The sequence below is a fragment of the Hypanus sabinus genome, chromosome 30 (assembly GCF_030144855.1).
Source record: "Hypanus sabinus isolate sHypSab1 chromosome 30, sHypSab1.hap1, whole genome shotgun sequence".
In the NCBI taxonomy this organism is placed as follows: domain Eukaryota; kingdom Metazoa; phylum Chordata; class Chondrichthyes; order Myliobatiformes; family Dasyatidae; genus Hypanus; species Hypanus sabinus.
This window is the reverse complement of record NC_082735.1, coordinates 25,621,718-25,639,890: the sequence shown is the minus strand read 5'-3', so window position 1 is coordinate 25,639,890 and position 18,173 is coordinate 25,621,718. Positions and strand designations below refer to the sequence as shown.

Sequence of the window (18,173 nt, the reverse complement as noted above, 5' to 3'; positions counted from 1 at the left end):
TCCTTACTTTTTTTTTTAATACTAGTCCTCTTGAAACACATGCTAAAATTGCATTTGCCTTCCTTACCACAGATTCAACTTTGCAAAATAACCTTTAGGAAATCCTGCACAAGGGCTCCTAAGTCTCTTTGCACTTGTTTTTTGTATTTTCTCTCCATTTAGAATAGAGTCAACATTTTTATTTCTTCTAACAAAGTGCATAACCATACACTTCCTGACACTGTATTCCATCTGCCCTTTCTTTACCCACTCTCCTAATCAGTCTGTAGCCTCTACTTATTGAAAACCGCCTACTCCTACCTTCATATTGTCTGCAAACTTTGCAACAAAGCCATCAAATTCCATCATCCAAATCATTGACATCTAACAAACAAAAAAATTAAATAAATACAGTCCAACACAGACCTCTGTGGAACACCACTAGTCACCAGCAGCCAACCAGAAAAGGCTTCCTTTATTCCCACTCTTTGCCTCTTGCCAATCAACCACTGCTTTATCTAGAAACAGAAAACTTACAGTGCAATACAAGCCCTTTGGCCCAGGAAGTTGTGCTGAACATGTCCCTACCTTAGAACTACTTAGGCTTACCCATAGCCCTCTATTTTTCTAAGCTTCATGTAGCCTTCCAGGAGTCTCTTAAAAGACCCTATTGTTTCCGTCTCTACCACCGGCAGCCCATTCCATGCACTCACCACTCCCTATATAAAAACTTACCCGACATCCCCTTTTCTTCCAAGCACCTTAAAACTGTGCCCTCTTGTGCTAGCCATTTCAGACTTGGGGAAAAGCCTCTGACTAGCCACATGTTCAATGCCTCTCATTATCTTGAACACCTCTATCAGGTCACCTCTCATCCTTCGTCGCTCCAAGGAGAAAAGGCAGAGTTCACTCAAACCTATTCTCATAAGGCATACTCCCCAATCCAGGCAACATCCTTGTAAATCTCTGCACCCTTTCTATGGTTTCCACGTCCTTCCTGTGGTGAGGCAACCAGAATTGAACACAGTACTCCAAGTGGGGTCTGACCAGGGTCTTATATAGCTGCATCATTACCTCTCGGCTCTTAAACTCTATCCCACAATTGATGAAGGCCAATGCACCGTATGCCTTCTTAACCACAGAGTCAACCTGCGTAACAGCCTTGAGTGTCCTATGGACTCAGGTGCTATGTGAGAATCTTTCCTGTACTTCCATGGGCTCATAGCTTGTTAAGCAGCTTCTTGTGTGACACCTTGTCTAAAGGTGCCTGCAAATCCAAATACACAACCTCAACCAGTTCTCCTTTGTCCATTCTGTTGTTTCTTCAAAGAATTCCAATAGATTTGTCAGGCAGGACTTTCCCGCAAGGAAGCTATGGTTGCCTCCAAGTACCCTGAGACCTTATCCTTGATAATCTACCGCAACATCTTCCCACCCACTGGGGTCAGACAAACTGGCCTTTAGTTTCCTTTCTTCTGCCTCCCTCCATTCTTGAAGAGTGAAGTGATATTTACAGTTTCCCAGTCTTCCAGAACCATTCCAGAATCTACACAAATAGTTGAAATATTTGGGAAAGGCTGAGATTGCCATTTCAATATGCATAGCAGTTCAAGGGCATACGAGACAGGCTACAAAAGCAAGCTTTAGATATTTTCTTTCAAATTGAACTTTAAACCCAGTTATGATCATTGCTGCTGTGTTGCTCACACATTAACCCTATTTTGTTGTCCACAACCTGATGTGGTAAAGCTCTTTTCCTTCTATATTAGTTACTTATTGCCTGTTACACCACTGGCATTTAGAGCAGCTTTTTAAAATGCTGTTTCCTTAATAATTTTTATTTTTTGACCTGTCAGGGTTGTTGGCCTTGAACTGAACCCTGAACCTGGAGGATCGGCAGACCACTTAGTCTGGCCTCTACCCTTTGACCTGTTTGGCATGGGTGACCCTACCAGGAATCAAAGCACAAGGTCCTGACTCCGGCCAACATAGCTCCTTGGTCATTGAGGCATGCAAGCTTCTAAACCCAAGTTTGTGGTCCTCTTGGAAGCTTCTGTATCCAAACAATGACCATCTGAAATTCAGAATAGTATTTACCTGCTTATTTGATTATTTACCTTTATATAAAAAAAAACCTGTATTTTTTTCATTCATTTAGTGATTTCTTGTTTTGCTTTTGCATTTTGGAAGCCTTTGATAAATCAATCTTTCAAAGTCATGTGGAAACTAATGCCTCTTTTTAGAGTTACTAGATTAAACATTTACCAGATTAAATGCCTGGGATCACAATCCAGTACTTAAACTGTAGATATTTAAATTAATTTGTGCAGGTTTCTTGCATTGAATTTTTGTCCCTTGTATTCAAGGGGAGTTAATATGATAGAACTCATTCTTGGTTGCCAGTGCGAAACAGACAGTGGGGTATCAGGTCTCTGTTATGTCTCTGGTACATTGGATTGTGGAACCTGGGAAAGTAGTGTGTTGGATTTATTCTTGTGCTTTATATTCAATATCTCTTTCAATTATTTACCTTTATTTCTGACCCCAAGATCCTTCTGAGTTATTCCATTGTTATAATATTTGATGATTTCTACTCCTAGGGAATGGGATAATTGTGCCAAAAAAGATCTACAAGTGTCCATTTTGCACCTACACAGCAAAGCAGAAAGGGATCCTGAAGCGACACATGCGTTCCCACACAGGAGAGCGCCCATACCCTTGTGAGACCTGTGGAAAGAGATTCACCAGACTTGAGCATCTTCGAAGTCACGCTTTAAGTGTGAGTAAAGGTCTTATGATTGAACCAACTTCTTCCTACTTCCCAACAATTGTGCAGTTATGATTTAAAACATCCATATTTTTGTAGTTGGTTTCTTGACAAAAATCTCTAACAATGTGATTTATAACTTAGTGTACAAGAGCCACTAGGTGTCCATGGATTTGGACACAGTACTGAGGGAATGCTGAAATGCTGGAAATGGTGATTTTATTAGACCGAGATTGATTAGCTCTGACAGGGAGATGAAGAACATTCCATGCAGTACTAAGAGTAGTAAAGTTTTCCTTGCTGATATTTAGATCAAAGCAATACTTAAATGTGATCTGGTTATTACTGCACTGTTGCTTATTGGATCTTCCCAAATATAACATGGCTACCTTGTTTTTTTTCCTAATATAGCAATCAAGACTGTTCATTCATTAATTGTGTGGAAAGCTCTGAGACATCATAAAGTTCTGAAAGGTGCTTTCTCGAGCATCACTGAGTTAAAGGTCTTCTGTATGCAAAATGCTGGTGATTTATATTTAAATAATGAGAGCAAATATCTTCATAAGACTTCCTGTCAATTATTCAGATTTTCAGTCTTCATTGCCTTCCCATTTTTAATATGCTCTCCCTTTCCCGATTGACTAATTTCGAGTAGGATCCTGTCATGCTGCATCTTCAGATTCACACACAAGATCAGACTCGGAAGGGTTAAACAAAACTTGGAATTTTGTTAACTAAAGAGACAAAGCAGAACATTAGAACTTACAATTTATTGGATAACTCAACCAGAACTTCACTAGGCAAGGATCAGGATGACCAAGCCAACAAGGGGTTAGCACTGCACCTTTTATCTGTACAGCTGATAAACTTACTTGTGGTCCATTACGCCACTGGCATTTAGGGCAGCAACGAAGGCCTTCCATCTTTGGCTCTGTGCCTTCATGTCAGTAGTTTCCACTACTTTCACTGCTGTCAGTCATGTAAGTCTTGGGTGGAGACTCAGGAATATCATCACACTCAGATGTAGAAGGAATCTTCATTCTTATTTCCATAATAATTGTTTTACTAGTCAGGGTTATTATCCCTGAGCTGAATTCCTGAACTTGGAGGACTAGTAGACCTCTTAGTCTTTCCTCTACTCTTTGACGTCTTTGGCATGAATGACCCTACAAAGAGCCAAAGCACAAACTCCTGACTCCGGCCAACATGGCTCACTGGGTCATTGAGGCAGGCAAGCCTCCAAGCAAGGTTGTGATCCATTTGATAAAACTCCAGACTAATTACAAGCTAACAATTAACTATTCTATTAAGAGACAAAAGTCCAAGGGAACTTAATTGGACACCTGCAGAGTCTGAGAATTAATTGGAAATAATCAAGGACAATTGCAACTTAAATATAAACTGGAAAAGACCTACCAATAACACAAAAATCTGAAGTGCAACAACACAGTTAAATATAATTAATAAAACAATACAAAAGTCTTGGAGCTCTCAGAATACCCTGCCAATGACCCCATGGCCAGCACCTGACGGCCCAGGACTATCTGGATCTAAAATGGAATTCTGAAATAAGGTCAGATTCCAAAATCTCTGGAAGGAACCCACAGTTCTTCTGGACCATATTCCTCCAGATACACTAAGTTGTGGTTGTCCTTTTAATTTCTTTCAATTGAGCAGTTTTTGGACTTTGTGGACAGACCAAGGGGCTACAAAGTAAAGGTTTCAATTTGGATACACGAAAGGTCGGATGAATTCTCAGAACGTAAAAGTTGTAACTTGTATGTTACTGGCTTAATTTTCTTCTAGTTAGTGTGGAAGATCTTTAGTTGAAAGCCAGACCCACTGACCAATATAGAAGGGGATACTGAGCTGCCTCTTTCTGCTGGCTTTGGCCTGTCTTCCAGAGTCTATTTGCCCTTGAGCCACCTTTGTTTGCACCTGTCAACAAGTTGTTGAGCTGAGGGGACACCAATTTCTGCCTCCTGATCAGGGCAGAGAGGAGGCCGAAACCCAAATTAACATTTGAAAGGGGTCCCACCAAATGATGAATGCTCAAGGGTATTGTGGATGAGCTCTGCCTAGATTAGTTGGCAAATCCAATAGGATGGATTACCAGAGACTAGGCATCAAAGGGTGCGGTCCAGTTCCTGGTTTGTCCTGTCTGTCCATTGGAACCCCTGAGGAAAGACTAGAGTTAGCTCCAATCAATTTGCAAAAATGCTTGCTGGAACTTGGAGGTGAATTGGAGACCCCTGTCCAAAACAATATCAGTGGGAAAACCATGTGTAGGGAAAAGCTGATGCATGAGGATTTCTACAGTCTTGAGCTAATGCTAGCTTGGTTAGAGGAATGAATCAGCAAGCCTTGGAAAACCTTTTGACCACAACTAAAATAATGGTAAAGGAACGTGACTGGTAATAAAATCTAGAGAAAGGTGAGACTTGGGGAATGAAGGAACAGGCATAGGTTGTACAAGGCCTTTGAGGGGAATTAGGATGTTAGTAATGACACAGATGTCAAGCCTGCCCGAGTGGCTTAGTGTCCTTATATACTGGGCTGCCAATATCTTCTAATGAACTCTAGTGTCTCTGCGAGATACTGGGGTTATACCTTAGAAGTGTGACTCTGTTTAAGAACCTCAGATTGTAACTCAGGCAGGACAGATAATTCACCAGGGGACCACCTTCTGGAACCTGGTTATTCCCTTCTAGGCCATGTGTATCTACATCTCATGAGACAGGGGCAATTAATCTTTCACTGGTATAATGGGTTCCAACCTCTCCACCTTAGCTGGGGGCTTGAATTGTTTTGATAATGCATCAGAATTCTGATTTTTAAACCAAGGACAATTTATAATACAATTTTAAAAAACAACAATGACCAGCAGGCTTGCCAGGAATTCGGTCTTCTCACATCCTGAATACACGCCAAGCCCTTATTGTCTGATCAGATGATGAATGGGTGCCTAGCCCCCTCAAGCCAATGCCACCACTCTAGTGCCAACTTCACTGCCAAGAATTCTCTATTCCTGATGATGTGGTTCACCGTGGCAGGTGACTGACGTCTTGAAAAAAAAATAGGCACAGGGATGCAACTTCTGGTCAGCAGTGGATCTGAGATAAAATGGCACCCATTCCATTAGAGTTGTCTACCCCAACGATGAAGGGTCGCTCAGGATCAGGTGGATGCAGAACTGGGACAGTAATAACATGGCTCTTGAGCTCATTAAAGGATGTCTTAGCCTCTGGAGACCAATGGGGAAAAAACCCAGTGTCATTTTAGCTATTGAGCTAAAGTTTCAAATAAACCTGTAAAAATTTCTAAAAAAAAACCCATTCAACTTATTTAACAGTAGTAGGTGGAGGCCAATCTTGCACTGCATGGGTTTTTTTTTGAGGGTCCATAAGTAGATTTCCTTGGAAGATATCAAATCCCAAGAAAGATTTTCAGGACGTGGAACTCGCTTTCCCAATTTCACAAACAGGTGATTCTTTTACAGGCACTGAAGAAGTAAGTGTGTGTGTGTTAGTTACATGCTCATGAGTTTGTAAAAATCAAAATGTCATTCAGGTGCACAAACATGAAATTGTTAAGCATTTCCCCTCAGAATCTCATTAAGAAATGTCCAAGCCAGCTGGAACATTGACCAAACCAAAGGGTATTACCAAATATTCATAATGACTTGTCAGGGTATTCAAGGCTGTCTTTCACTTGTCCCCTTCATGAATGCAAGTTATAAGTGTTCCTCTAGTCCAGTTTTGCAAAAAAGTTGCCCCCTTATGGCAATTCAAACTGTTAATTAGGGGCAATGGGTAGCAACTCCTAACTGGTATTTTGTTTAAGCCCCTATAATCTCAGGTTCCCATCATTTTTGGTTACAGAAAGAACCCTTCTCCCAACAGAGAAGTGGAGGGTCTGATTAACCCTGAGACAAGTGCCTTTTGAATATACTTGTCCATGGCCAGCCTTTCATTTCCTGAAAGAGTTTTCCTCAAGGAGGATAGGTCCCTGGAAACAACTACAGCACAGTCATAGCACCAATGGGACTGTAGTGTGGTTGCTATCTGTTTACAAAAAACAATCAGGGAGATCAGAATACGCAGGACACTTTTGAAATCATAGGTTGCAAACTCTGGAATGTCAATTCAAGTTTGTCTTTCAACCATACATGACTGCAGCCAAACGAGACAGCGTTACTCTAGGGCCAAGGTGCAGAATGGTACCAGCGTTCACACACAACACATTCAGAATAAAAGAGGCCCAATCCCCTCCGATCCCAGCGACACCACAGCCTGAGGCCTAGGCTGCGCACAAACAAGTCAACAAACCCGTATAGAATTTCAGTAAAATACAATGGCGCAGAATATGCATGAACATCGTCCAGACCTCCCAGTCCACAGATCATCTCTCAACTGGCCTCATCACCTGCTAGGCAATACCACGGCTTAGAAGCCCAGTCCTTGCATATACAGGCACAAAGAATATTAGTAAAAACACAACCAGGCAAATGTAAATAGTCCAGACCCCTCAGTTGATCACAACTGCGCTGTGCTACCCTGGTAAAGCACGATGGCTCAATTGCCTCTCCTCCAGCAACTGAAAAGCAAGTGACCTTGCACCCTGCAGCTTGAGGCCCCAAGTCCATCGGGTGCTGCCAAGAATCTGCAGTCAACCCCAACAGAGCTTGTCTTCTGCCAGGCAAAAGCCTGGGAGAGCAGTGCCAACTCCATTCTGGACCTCTGGTAAAGCGCATCGGCTTTGTCTGCTCACTCCAGCGGCTGCAATCAGGTGAAACTGTGGCTTCAGGCCTAGTACTCACCATGACCGAAGCCAGGGAGCTCCCCCGCCATCTACCTCTGTTCTCATCCAATAAGCCAGCTAATCGAACATGTGGCGTACCAGATTAACAATGGCCAAAGGGGTCTTGCGGTCGCAAGTAAAACAACTGACAACTCGAGCAACAGCAGGTTGCGCAGCTTCTTCATTATCCCTGCCAACGAGCAACTTGCTGATGGTGTAGCCCTGCAGCACTGCAATTTCTTAATGTATAGCAGGATCTTGCAGTCATTAGAAGTTTAAGTAGAACAGTAGCACCTTTTGTTGACGCTGTAAAAGCAGCAGCGACCAGTCACACCGCCGTCTTGCCGGAATCTGAGGCAGATGCAGAAACACAGGTGACAGATTTGGGAACTCGGGAAGCTTCTAGGAGGTGGTCCTCAAGACAGCTGGAAGCTCAGCTCTGGATACTACCATTAGACCAGTCTATATCAGGGTCATGCTGTGATAAGCATGGATACCCCAAGGTGACAGCGATCCCAGGGGAGCAGACAAGGTAAAATCTGAAGCAAAGGGGCTTTGAAACACGACACCTTTCCTTGCTCAAGTGGTCTACAATCAAGAGTGATGGTTGTCAAAGGATGATCAAACCTTGAGATTGGGGCTCTTGTCTGTCAGGCAACACCCAGATCTAAAAGAAATTACCTGTAGAGCTGGAGTCTAAATGCCCAAAGGGTCAGTTCCTCGCTGCCCCAGGCAAATAAAGAGGGCACATGTACCCAGATGTAGTAGGTATCTTCAGGACAGTCACAGATATTGGATGGCCCCTAGAGTTTCTGACCTCTGGGCTAGTAGGTTGAAAGTGCCTTGCTTCCCTGCAACAGTCTCCCTCTCTCAATCTCCTGTCCTGCTTAGCAGGGGTGAGACAGGTTCTGCCAAGCTCCCCCACCGGCTTGGTTATGGGTGGGGGATGCTTGCGCTGAGGATGATTAGAAAAATGTGGGTGAAGAACATGGAAAGCAGGAACCTAATCTGGGGAACCCTCTGGTGCTGCGACATCAGATGATCAAGTTTGATAGCTAAGTTAATCAGTCCATCGAGGTCCTGAACCAGTTCACGAGCTGTCAGCTCATCCATAAGCTTTTCACTCAGTCATCTGTGGAGTATGGCAACAAGGGCGTCTCCAATGTAGCCCACACCAGAGCCTTACCCGACAGGAGTGATATATATGCCTCCTTGCTCCATACAATGGGAAACTTGATAGCGACTGTGTTAGGAACCCACACCACACCCAAATAAAACAGCATTCTTCTAGGGTCAAAGTGAAGTGCAAAGCATACATAGCAGATTCAAAATTAGTGAGCAAAAAAAAAAAAAATTTATAGTCCAAGATCGTGAGCAACATGTCCCACAAACTAATGGTACAGTCGGCAATGGGGGATTGGTTCTGGGATCTCCCCCCCCCCCCCCCCCCCATGGGTACCAAAAAACGTGGATGCTCAAGTCCCTTATATAAAATGGCGTAGTATTTGCATAGAACCTACGCACATCCTCCCGTATACTTTAAATCATCTCTAGATTACATAATACCTAATACAATGTAAATGCTATGTAAATAGTTGTTATACTGTATTGTGTAGGGAATAATGACAAGGAAAAGAAGTCTACATGTTTAGCAAAAGGATTTGAGTACAGGAGCAGGGAGGTTCTACTGCAGTTGTACAAGGCCTTGGTGAGACCGCACCTAGAATATTGTGTGCAGTTTTGGTCCCATAATCTGAGGAAAGACATTCTTGCCATAGAGGGAGTACAAAGAAGGTTCACCAGATTGATTCCTGGGACGGCAGGGCTTTCATATGAAGAAAGACTGGATCGACTAGGCTTATACTCACTGGAATTTAGAAGATTGAGGGGGGATCTTATTGAAACGTATAAAATTCTAAAGGGATTGGACAGGCTAGATGCAGGAAGATTGTTTCCGATGTTGGGGAAGTCCAGAACGAGGGGTCACAGTTTAAGGATAAAGAGGAAACCTTTTAGGACTATGAGGAAAAACTTCTTCACACAGAGAGTGGTGAATCTGGAATTCTCTGCCACAGGAAACAGTTGAGGCCGGTTCATTGGCTAAATTTAAGAGGAAGTTAGATATTGCCCTTGTGGCTAAAAGGACCAGGGGGTATGGAGAGAAATCAGGTACAGGGTTTTGAGTTGGATGATCAGCCATGGTCATACTGAATGGCGGTGCAGGCTCGAAGGGCCGAATGGCCTACTCCTGCACCTATTTTCTATGTTTCTAGTACAGACACAACCATCGTAGCTCTTCTGGGAATGCTGATGCTGCCTTGGCATCAGCCGATCCCGATTCTCCCGTGATCTTCAAGTTCTTGAGGCTGTAGCGCTTTACGTAGCTAGCCAGCCATCCCTTACTAGCTTTAAACTCCTTCCTCTCGCTCACAACACAAGTAGCAAATGAATGAGATGCGAGGTGAGCAATGCTCAAACAACAAGTAATACTTTTAATCATCTCTAGATTACAGTACTTATAATACCTAATACAATGGAAATGCTATGTAGATAGTTGTTTCAATGTATTATTTAGGGAATAAGGACACTTTGGAGGAGGCACAATAATACTAAAGTCAGGATCTGTGGAGGTTGAGGGCTGAGGAGCACTTCAGCAAGCGATATGCCACTTTTCAAAAGATCTAAGATTTCTAATTTCTCTGTGAGAGATAGCACTTTATGCTCCCTATTAGCCTTTGAGGAATTTGCTTTGACAACTTATTTGTTTTTTAGGAGACATTTTTTCACAGAAGTAGCGACGGGACGAGAGGCAAACAATGCTTAAATAATGAGTGCTGGAGAGGAAACATCCGGGTTTTCCTGTTCTGCAGTTGGTTGAATCCGCGCATGCGGAACCCGTGGATAAGGAGGGCGGACTACAATTCCTGGAAATTCAGCCTGTCATTCCACCAATTGAACACTGGAGGGCAGCATCAGTGGGAGGCCAGCTCTAAACAGAGCACAAATGCCACACTATACTGCCTCTGGTGTCTCCTCACCTGGACTGCAACATCAGGCAAGCCTGCAGCTTGGGGCCTAGTCCTTGTTACAATCAAGGCTATGCAGCTCCCTCACTGCCTATCTCACCACCAAACTAGGGACACAGGCCTGTAGCATCTTACACTATCAATGTACAACAGGAACTTGAGATAGCAAAAAAAACCATCAAAGACAATCACCCTCAGTTACACAGCACACAGTCTCCATGCACCAACTCCAGTGCCTTGGAGTAGCAGGCAGCAAGGTGGTCTGCACCCAGGCTCACTCCTCCACTGAGACATGTTGCTAGCACCACTAGTCAACTCACTGATGTGGTGGACCTGCTTACCTCATGTTCTTGAGTCTAGTTTAGTCTTACAATCTTAAAAAACACATTTACCAAAGGAGAAAAAAAAAGCTCCTGTGGTTGGCCCCTGAGAGGCCACCATGTCCAAACACATAACTGTCTTACCAGACTTGGGGATTCTTATCAAAGCACTTGATATTGGGCAACCTTTCAATACCATCTGGCGCAGTCAGGGATGTTCCTGACAGACTGGCTCCATGGGTCTCTGAACAGGTCTTGATGGCTACCACCAACTCTTGCAGCACCTCTTTGAGCCAGCCAACTACCACATTTTGCAGTGCCAGGGATAACCAGAGTTCAAATCCTGCTAGATCCAGGGGTTGCTTAGTCATGCTGCATCTTCAGACCCACATGTCAAATCACACAGAGACTTGGAAGGGTTAAATAAAACTAGGAATTTTACTAACAAAAGAGACAAAGTAAAACTTACAAGGTCTTTGACAGAATAACTTGGCCATAACTTCACTAGACATGAATCAGGACAGCTAAGCCAACAAGGGACTAGTTCCAGAGCATGAAAGAATCTGTGACCAGATAATGAAACCCCAGACTAATTACAAGCTAACAAGTAACTATTCTGGTAAGAGGTAAAAGTTAAAGGATACTTAGCTGGACACCTGCAAAGTCTCAGAATAAATTGCAAGAAATCAATGAACTTAAATGTAAACTAAAGACCTAACAATAACATATTAAAAAAAATCACAAAATACAATAATACAGATAGTTATAATTAATAACATGCAGAGAATACAAAACAAACTCGGAGCCCTCAGAATACTCTACCAACGACCCGAGATCATGACAGGATTCCAGTGGTACAGGCTAACTTCCACTACTTCTGAGCAATCTTTGGACCACAGAAACTTACACCACAATAAAGGACAATTGAACCAATGCTTTGCTTTGTTTCAACTTACAGATTCCTGTAAAAACAGAATTCATTTCTTTGGGGAGGGGGGGATTGCGGGAAATGGACAGATTTCTGTTCTTTGTGTTCCTATGCATTAAAGGATAAACAGTTGGTCATTATTTCCCAAATTGCTGTACATTAGGAATTGTGCCTAAAATGGGAAAGTACCAAAGTGGCTTAATTTTTTTTATAAGAAGGGGCAGGAAGCGGAAAAAAAAATAACTGAAGACCTATCATTTGATTGCCTGAAAGTTACTGGAATCTATCATAAAATTCCATGCTAACATCCTTTTATTTTGTTGAATTGTTTTTCCAAAGGTAATTTTAAAACACATTCTGTGAACTTTCTTCACTATTCTGTTACGTGTTCAAAAAATTCCAAAAAGCTGTTTGAAACATAAGCTGTCCTTTAGTTATGTATAGTTGAAGGTTTGAGTTCCTCCTGATCTACTCATGAATCTTGGAATTTCTTCACACTGCTACTTCTCTACGCTCTACCTTTACATGTGAAAATATTTCCTATTAATGTTTTACAATTCTGTTCAATTTTGGCTAATAGTCTCAAGTTGTAGCTTGCTTTTTTCCGGTCAACACTGAACCTAGTTATAATGTGGCCATAGTTTATACTGTAACCAAGTCTGATCCTGCATGCCTGTTCAATATCAATTTATTGACAAAGGAAACTATCCTAGGTGCACTATTAAAACAAAAAACACATGTTTTAACTTCAAAAAAATTCTATCCACTTTTGAGAAAGATTAACTGGATAATATTAACTTTGAGCAAACTGTTAGGTTTAAGTGTAAGTGCAAGCTGGCTTTTTCTCACTGAGGTTGGGTGAGACTAGAACTAGGTGAAATGGTTAAGGGGAACGTGAGGGGAAACTTCACTCGGAGAGTGGTGAGAGTGTGGAATGAACTACCAGTGGAAGTGGTGGATGCAGGTTTGATTTCAACATTAAAGAGGAATTTGGAACAGTGCATGGATGGGAAGGGTATGACGGGCTATGGTCCAGGTGCAGGTCTATGGGACTAGGCAGAATAATAATATGGACTGGATGGGCCAAAGGGTCTTGTTGTACTATAGTGTTCCATGACTCTATATTTTCATTAATTTATTCTGATTGCTTAGCAACTTTTGCTGGACTGTCAGTAATGATTTCTTGTTATCAATTCTGTTTGTATACACCGTTTTTATAAAATGCTATGCGGTGATTGACCGGTACACCGAGAATCATTTCTGGCCCTGCAGTAGGTTTCAGTGGGACTCAAGGTCCAAGGATTGAGAGATCAGTGAATAGCTGTTTAAACAATCAGCCACATCAATAAGGAACAGGTTGTGCTGTACGGATCCAGCAACAATAAGTGAGGGAGGGGTTTTTATAACAAATAAAACATTTATTAAACACTGAAAAACAAACCCCCAAAAGTAAACAAACCACTAACATAACTAGAAATCAGCTGCTGTGCAGCAGCTTAAACAGTTCTTAAAGTAATAAAGCTTAAACAGTTCTTAAAGGAATAAAGTGAAAACAGTTCTTAAAGCGATGTTGTAAAAAACAGTTCTTCAAAGTAGTACTGCAAAAGTTCAAAATGCTTACAGTCCATTAAAGGAGAGACTTTTTAGACAATTTAAATTCTCTTTCACGTCATGTTGTTGTGGTTCCCAGTCGAACTACTTTTCCCACGGAGAATTTACGAAAATGAAAATGAAATGGCTTAAAGGCACTGACCTTTCCTTGACAAAACTGTACCCAAACCCTATCTGCTGTTCACAGGGGTTACCATAGGGACAGCCAACGAATTCCTTCCGAATGAGGATCAAACAAGGTCGAACCTGTTTCACCATCGAAATCGACTTTCCTCGATCTTTTAACTCCCGAACTCCGATCTTCACTCTCCACTGATTTTTAACTGGCAGTATTATAAAGAAACTGCTGGCAATGACCTTTTAAACTTTAGGCATTAAATAAAACTCCATCTTTCAACCAAACTGCATCATAATATTGGACCACGCAGTGGCATGGAGTCAAAATGGCAAATCCAGCCACGAACTGCCCCTCCTCACAGGGAGGGGCCCTCCTTTCATACCCTGTAAAAAAAAAACCTGTCACATGATCTCTACTGGCAGGAAAATGACGTCACTCCACCATCACAAGACTACTACCTTAAGTCCAGTATAGCTTCAATACCACTGTCACGTGTCACGGGTACGTAACAGTGCATAGATGCTGGAGATTGATCTTTTAAATCCATCTATCTCCATCTTAAACTGTTTCCTCCACTTGTCCAGGGGTGGGGAAGCTGGCAAAGGTACACAGAGGTTCACTACCACTGAGTAAAGAAATTTCTAGCCACCTTAGTTTTAACTGGCCTCTTGATTGTGACTCTCCTTCCAGTGAGAAATTTACCTCGTCAACAAGCACTACAAGGATATTCTCTGTTTGAATAAGATCACTCCAGGGAATACAAACTCAAATCATCTAGCCCAGGGGTTTCTGACCTTTTTTATGCAATGGACTCTTACCATTAACTGAGGGATCTGTGTGCCCTGGTTTACCTAATGCAGCCTCTTGATAGGACAACCTGCTTGTTCTTTCCTGGTGTATCTTTTTTCACACTACCAGCAAATGTACTATGTTCTTTTTAGGTAATGGGACCAAAACTGCACAATATTCCCAGGTGACCTCAAGAGCACCCTGTACTAACATAACTTCCTTCTTATTAAATTTTACTCTTTTTGCTATTATTGGTCAAAATGCCGTTTGTTGCCTTTAATATTTTTTGAAACTACGAACTTTTTGTAACTCGTGCACCAGAAAACCTTGATTTCGCCAAGTTCCTCCAGTGTTTTTATTTTGCTCTGGATCCCTGTGAACTGAATTTCGATAAACTATTTTTTGATTCCTTGTGAAAAAGCTGTTATCAACTGATCCATGGCCAACACTGGTCATTACTGTCTATAAATAAAAGACAGTTATTTGGTATCATTTCGCTGAAATGTTTTCCTCTTACCTTCCTTTGAATAAACTAGTCCATGTGAAAGACACCATACTCTCTCAGATGCAAATACTCCCTGTTGCTGTACTGCAATTGTAAAGTTATATATTGGACTATTTGGATGTGCAGCTGAATTTAATATATCTAGACCACCATTAAAGTGACCATTGTAATTTGTGCACAAAAGAATATCTAAAATCTGGAACAACCTTTCTGCTAGTCCACCTAAGATAAACTGATTTGATTTATCCAAATCCAGTTTACTATATCTGTTTTATTGTGGATCAGTTATACACTTGTATCTTTACCATCTGGGACATTCAGACGTCCTGTGGTTTCTCAAACAGTGCTGCAAGTTTGGTCAATGATTACTTGTGCAAGACTTTATGTAACGCAGCAGAGATCTTTGATGTTTATTAATTAGATTGGTTTATTGATTGCATTTCAGGTTTCAGTCAGTAATTGTTCCAGATATATTGTAGCAATCCAGCATTTTTTCTTTTCACCATTGTGATACAATCTAAAGGCTATCGAATAGCAAGAATAACAAAATTTAAGAGTACACCCTCCAGTGTTAAGTTCTGATTTCTGAGAACCACAATAAATGAGAAAACAAAAGGCAGTGAGTTTTTCAATCTAAAGGCAGTGTCTGTTTCTAGCAGGGTATAATAATTTTACTATATGCATGTCAGGTCATGCATGTGTAAGTAACATGGCATGGGGAAAATGATAAAATAGAAAGTAAGTCAGATCTCCATGTTTACAGATGACACAAAGATAGAAGTAGTTTGTAAAGAGTGAAAGAAATATTAAAGGACCATAGTGGTTGATGATTTATTTTAACTTTTTAAAATGCTAAAATGTAATACTCAATCTGAGCATCTATGTTTGATCAAAGAATGAAGTATGCATGTTGACTTCACTTCCCTCAGGTGCACCGTTCTAACAGACCAATTGTCTGCAAAGGATGCAGGAGAACGTTTACCAGCAACTTGCAGCATGGCGCAAGGCGGCTTGGCCTCTGCGATAGCTGCACGTGTGTGATGACAACAAACGAGGAAGCATCTCCGGTCAATCTAAGCCAGACTGAGCAGGGTTTGGAAACCCAGGAGAAGGAGGACAAAGATGCTAACTGGCCTGTGTACATAGAATCAAGTGAAGAAAATGAGTCCGCTGGAGACAATGTGGACGACAAGCAACAGATTCAGAGAAGTTTGACAGATAGTGAAGGATTTATTTAGTGACACAGTTTATTCCCTCCACTCCAGATGGGTTGCAAATGTTCTTCCCTAAGCATCATGATAAGCAAGTGCAGTAATGTACCATTATAGTGTTGGAACCTTCAAGGCCAAAGAAACTCCAGCCAATATAGATCCCTTATTCATTTTCAAATGGGGTATCAACAGTTGGAATGGACCTCTGCCCAAGGAATCCAATTAGAAGTTGGTAAACTGGACAGAAGAATAATATAGAATGGTTGCCAACCTGAATGGAGGAAGCTGGGAAGCCTCTTTCTGTGATAATTTCTTAAATAGAAAGAGCCAAATATCTGCTGGTACAACCAAAGTAAAATCCAGAGCCAATTCCCTTTCAGCGTTTGCTGATTATTACTGCTTGAGAATATTTTTCCCAAAAGAAACTCTGCAAATACAATGGGACTGTGCTAATTCTACTTTAAATGACTTGTTCTAAGCAAATTAAATTTTGCTTGACTATGCCATTGGCTAATCACTTAGTTCAAGATCAAACAACTTGTAATGTTCTGCATTGAATAGATTTGTGGATAAACGTTTTATTTTAAAAAGCACTAAAATGGTGGTGTTAGTGCATTCAGATCATCTTTGAATTTTATGTGGATGTTTTCTAACTTGTACTTAGTGAACATTGTGTTGATGTTCCTTCGGTTGAGTAAAAAGTCAGTTCTCCAAGACTTTTATTTAGGGGCCAATAGCCAGACCAACTGGATAGCCCGGTCCTGGCTGCGATACTGAACATTCTTTAATCACTATATGCCACAAATGGAGGCAGGCAAGTTGGACTTCAGACAACTGAAGAAATTTCTCCAGCACTTGATATATTTATGATAATTGTAACCATTCTCATTATCGTCTTTTTCTGTTTATGTTATCTTTTTTTATTGTAAGGGGTGGTGGGGGCAGGATTTGTCCCCAATCCTGGAAATCTGCAGGTTTGGTTAAACAGTAATGAACTGCTGTAATGCTGAGAACTCGATGAACCCTATTCTTCACATCAGAAAATAAAATTCAAGGGCTAGAAAATAGTATTTAAACGCAACTTAGAAAAGAAGCTGAACCTTGTCCAATATAAAACACTGTTTTGAACTGCTTTCAACTGCAATAATTTTTAATTCACATTTGACCTCTCAAAGGGAACAAGTAGAAGACTAAAATGCTTACCTGAAAGGTCTCCTCACCATTGTCTCTCTGACAGATTATATTGCTATTTGATAGCCCTACATCAATAAATTGTCAATGTTTGTGTGGTCCACATAATAATAGGGTGGAAGCATAGACCCCGTGATTGATGCATCATTCCTTTGGTGTCAAGATGTTTGCTGTTTTTAAGCTCATCTTTTTAATAACTGATTGGATGTGATTTTAATGTATGTGTGCATGTTATAAAGTTTGTTCTCAGCTGTGATGAGTCTAATGTTCTTTGATTAGGTACAGAGAATCTTTTAATCATGCTGCACTAATCTTGGAATATGAAGAAAAAGAATGATAGTATGTTCCTTTGTCCCCCCAACCCCAATGCTATGGGTTCAAATATATTCTCTCCCCATAGTACATGTGCAAAAACCTATTTTGTAAATTTTTACCTGTTATTTATCAACACAAATTTATTTGTGACACAAAATTGTTATTAATAAGGCTTTTGACGTACCAAAGGATCTCAGCAAGCTTCATGGTAATGTTAACGAACAAAATTTGACACCACACTGCATAATGAGATACTAAGTGAGGAAAAATGAAAACTTGCTTGATACTTTTTCCTTGCTTAAGAAGGAAAGAAACAGAAGAATGGAGAGGTTTGAGGGTAGGATCCCAGAACTGAAGATATAATCCACATTTGTGGATTGATTTTAGTATTTAATCTGCAGGCCACTTCAAGGGGTGTGGGGGTGGGTTGATAGTGTAGCTTGCTAGAAGCTGGAATGGTTTGGATGGACTCCAGTGATGATAATAATAAATTCATTTAGTTTAACTGGTCTTTTTTTTTACCTGTTTTGCATTGAGAGGAAATTTGATCAAGTAAGTTGGTAATCTTTAAATTCAGGCACCTGGATATTAAATCCAGCCTAGAGAAATGGAA

At 41.1% G+C, this 18,173-nt stretch overlaps 1 protein-coding gene across 4 annotated transcripts in view; it reads left to right on the top strand.

Moving 5' to 3' along the window:
* Positions 1 to 17,499, top strand: part of zbtb8b (zinc finger and BTB domain containing 8B) — a 317,365-nt gene extending 299,866 nt beyond the window's left edge. For all 4 annotated transcript variants that reach the window (XM_059954445.1, XM_059954446.1, XM_059954447.1 and 1 more), the window contains 2 exons: positions 2,580 to 2,758; positions 15,773 to 17,499. In XM_059954445.1, the coding sequence (XP_059810428.1) occupies positions 2,580 to 2,758; positions 15,773 to 16,081 (488 nt within the window). In that variant the 3' untranslated portion in view covers positions 16,082 to 17,499. The remainder of the gene's footprint in view (positions 1 to 2,579; positions 2,759 to 15,772) is intronic.
* Positions 17,500 to 18,173: the final 674 nt, after the last annotated feature.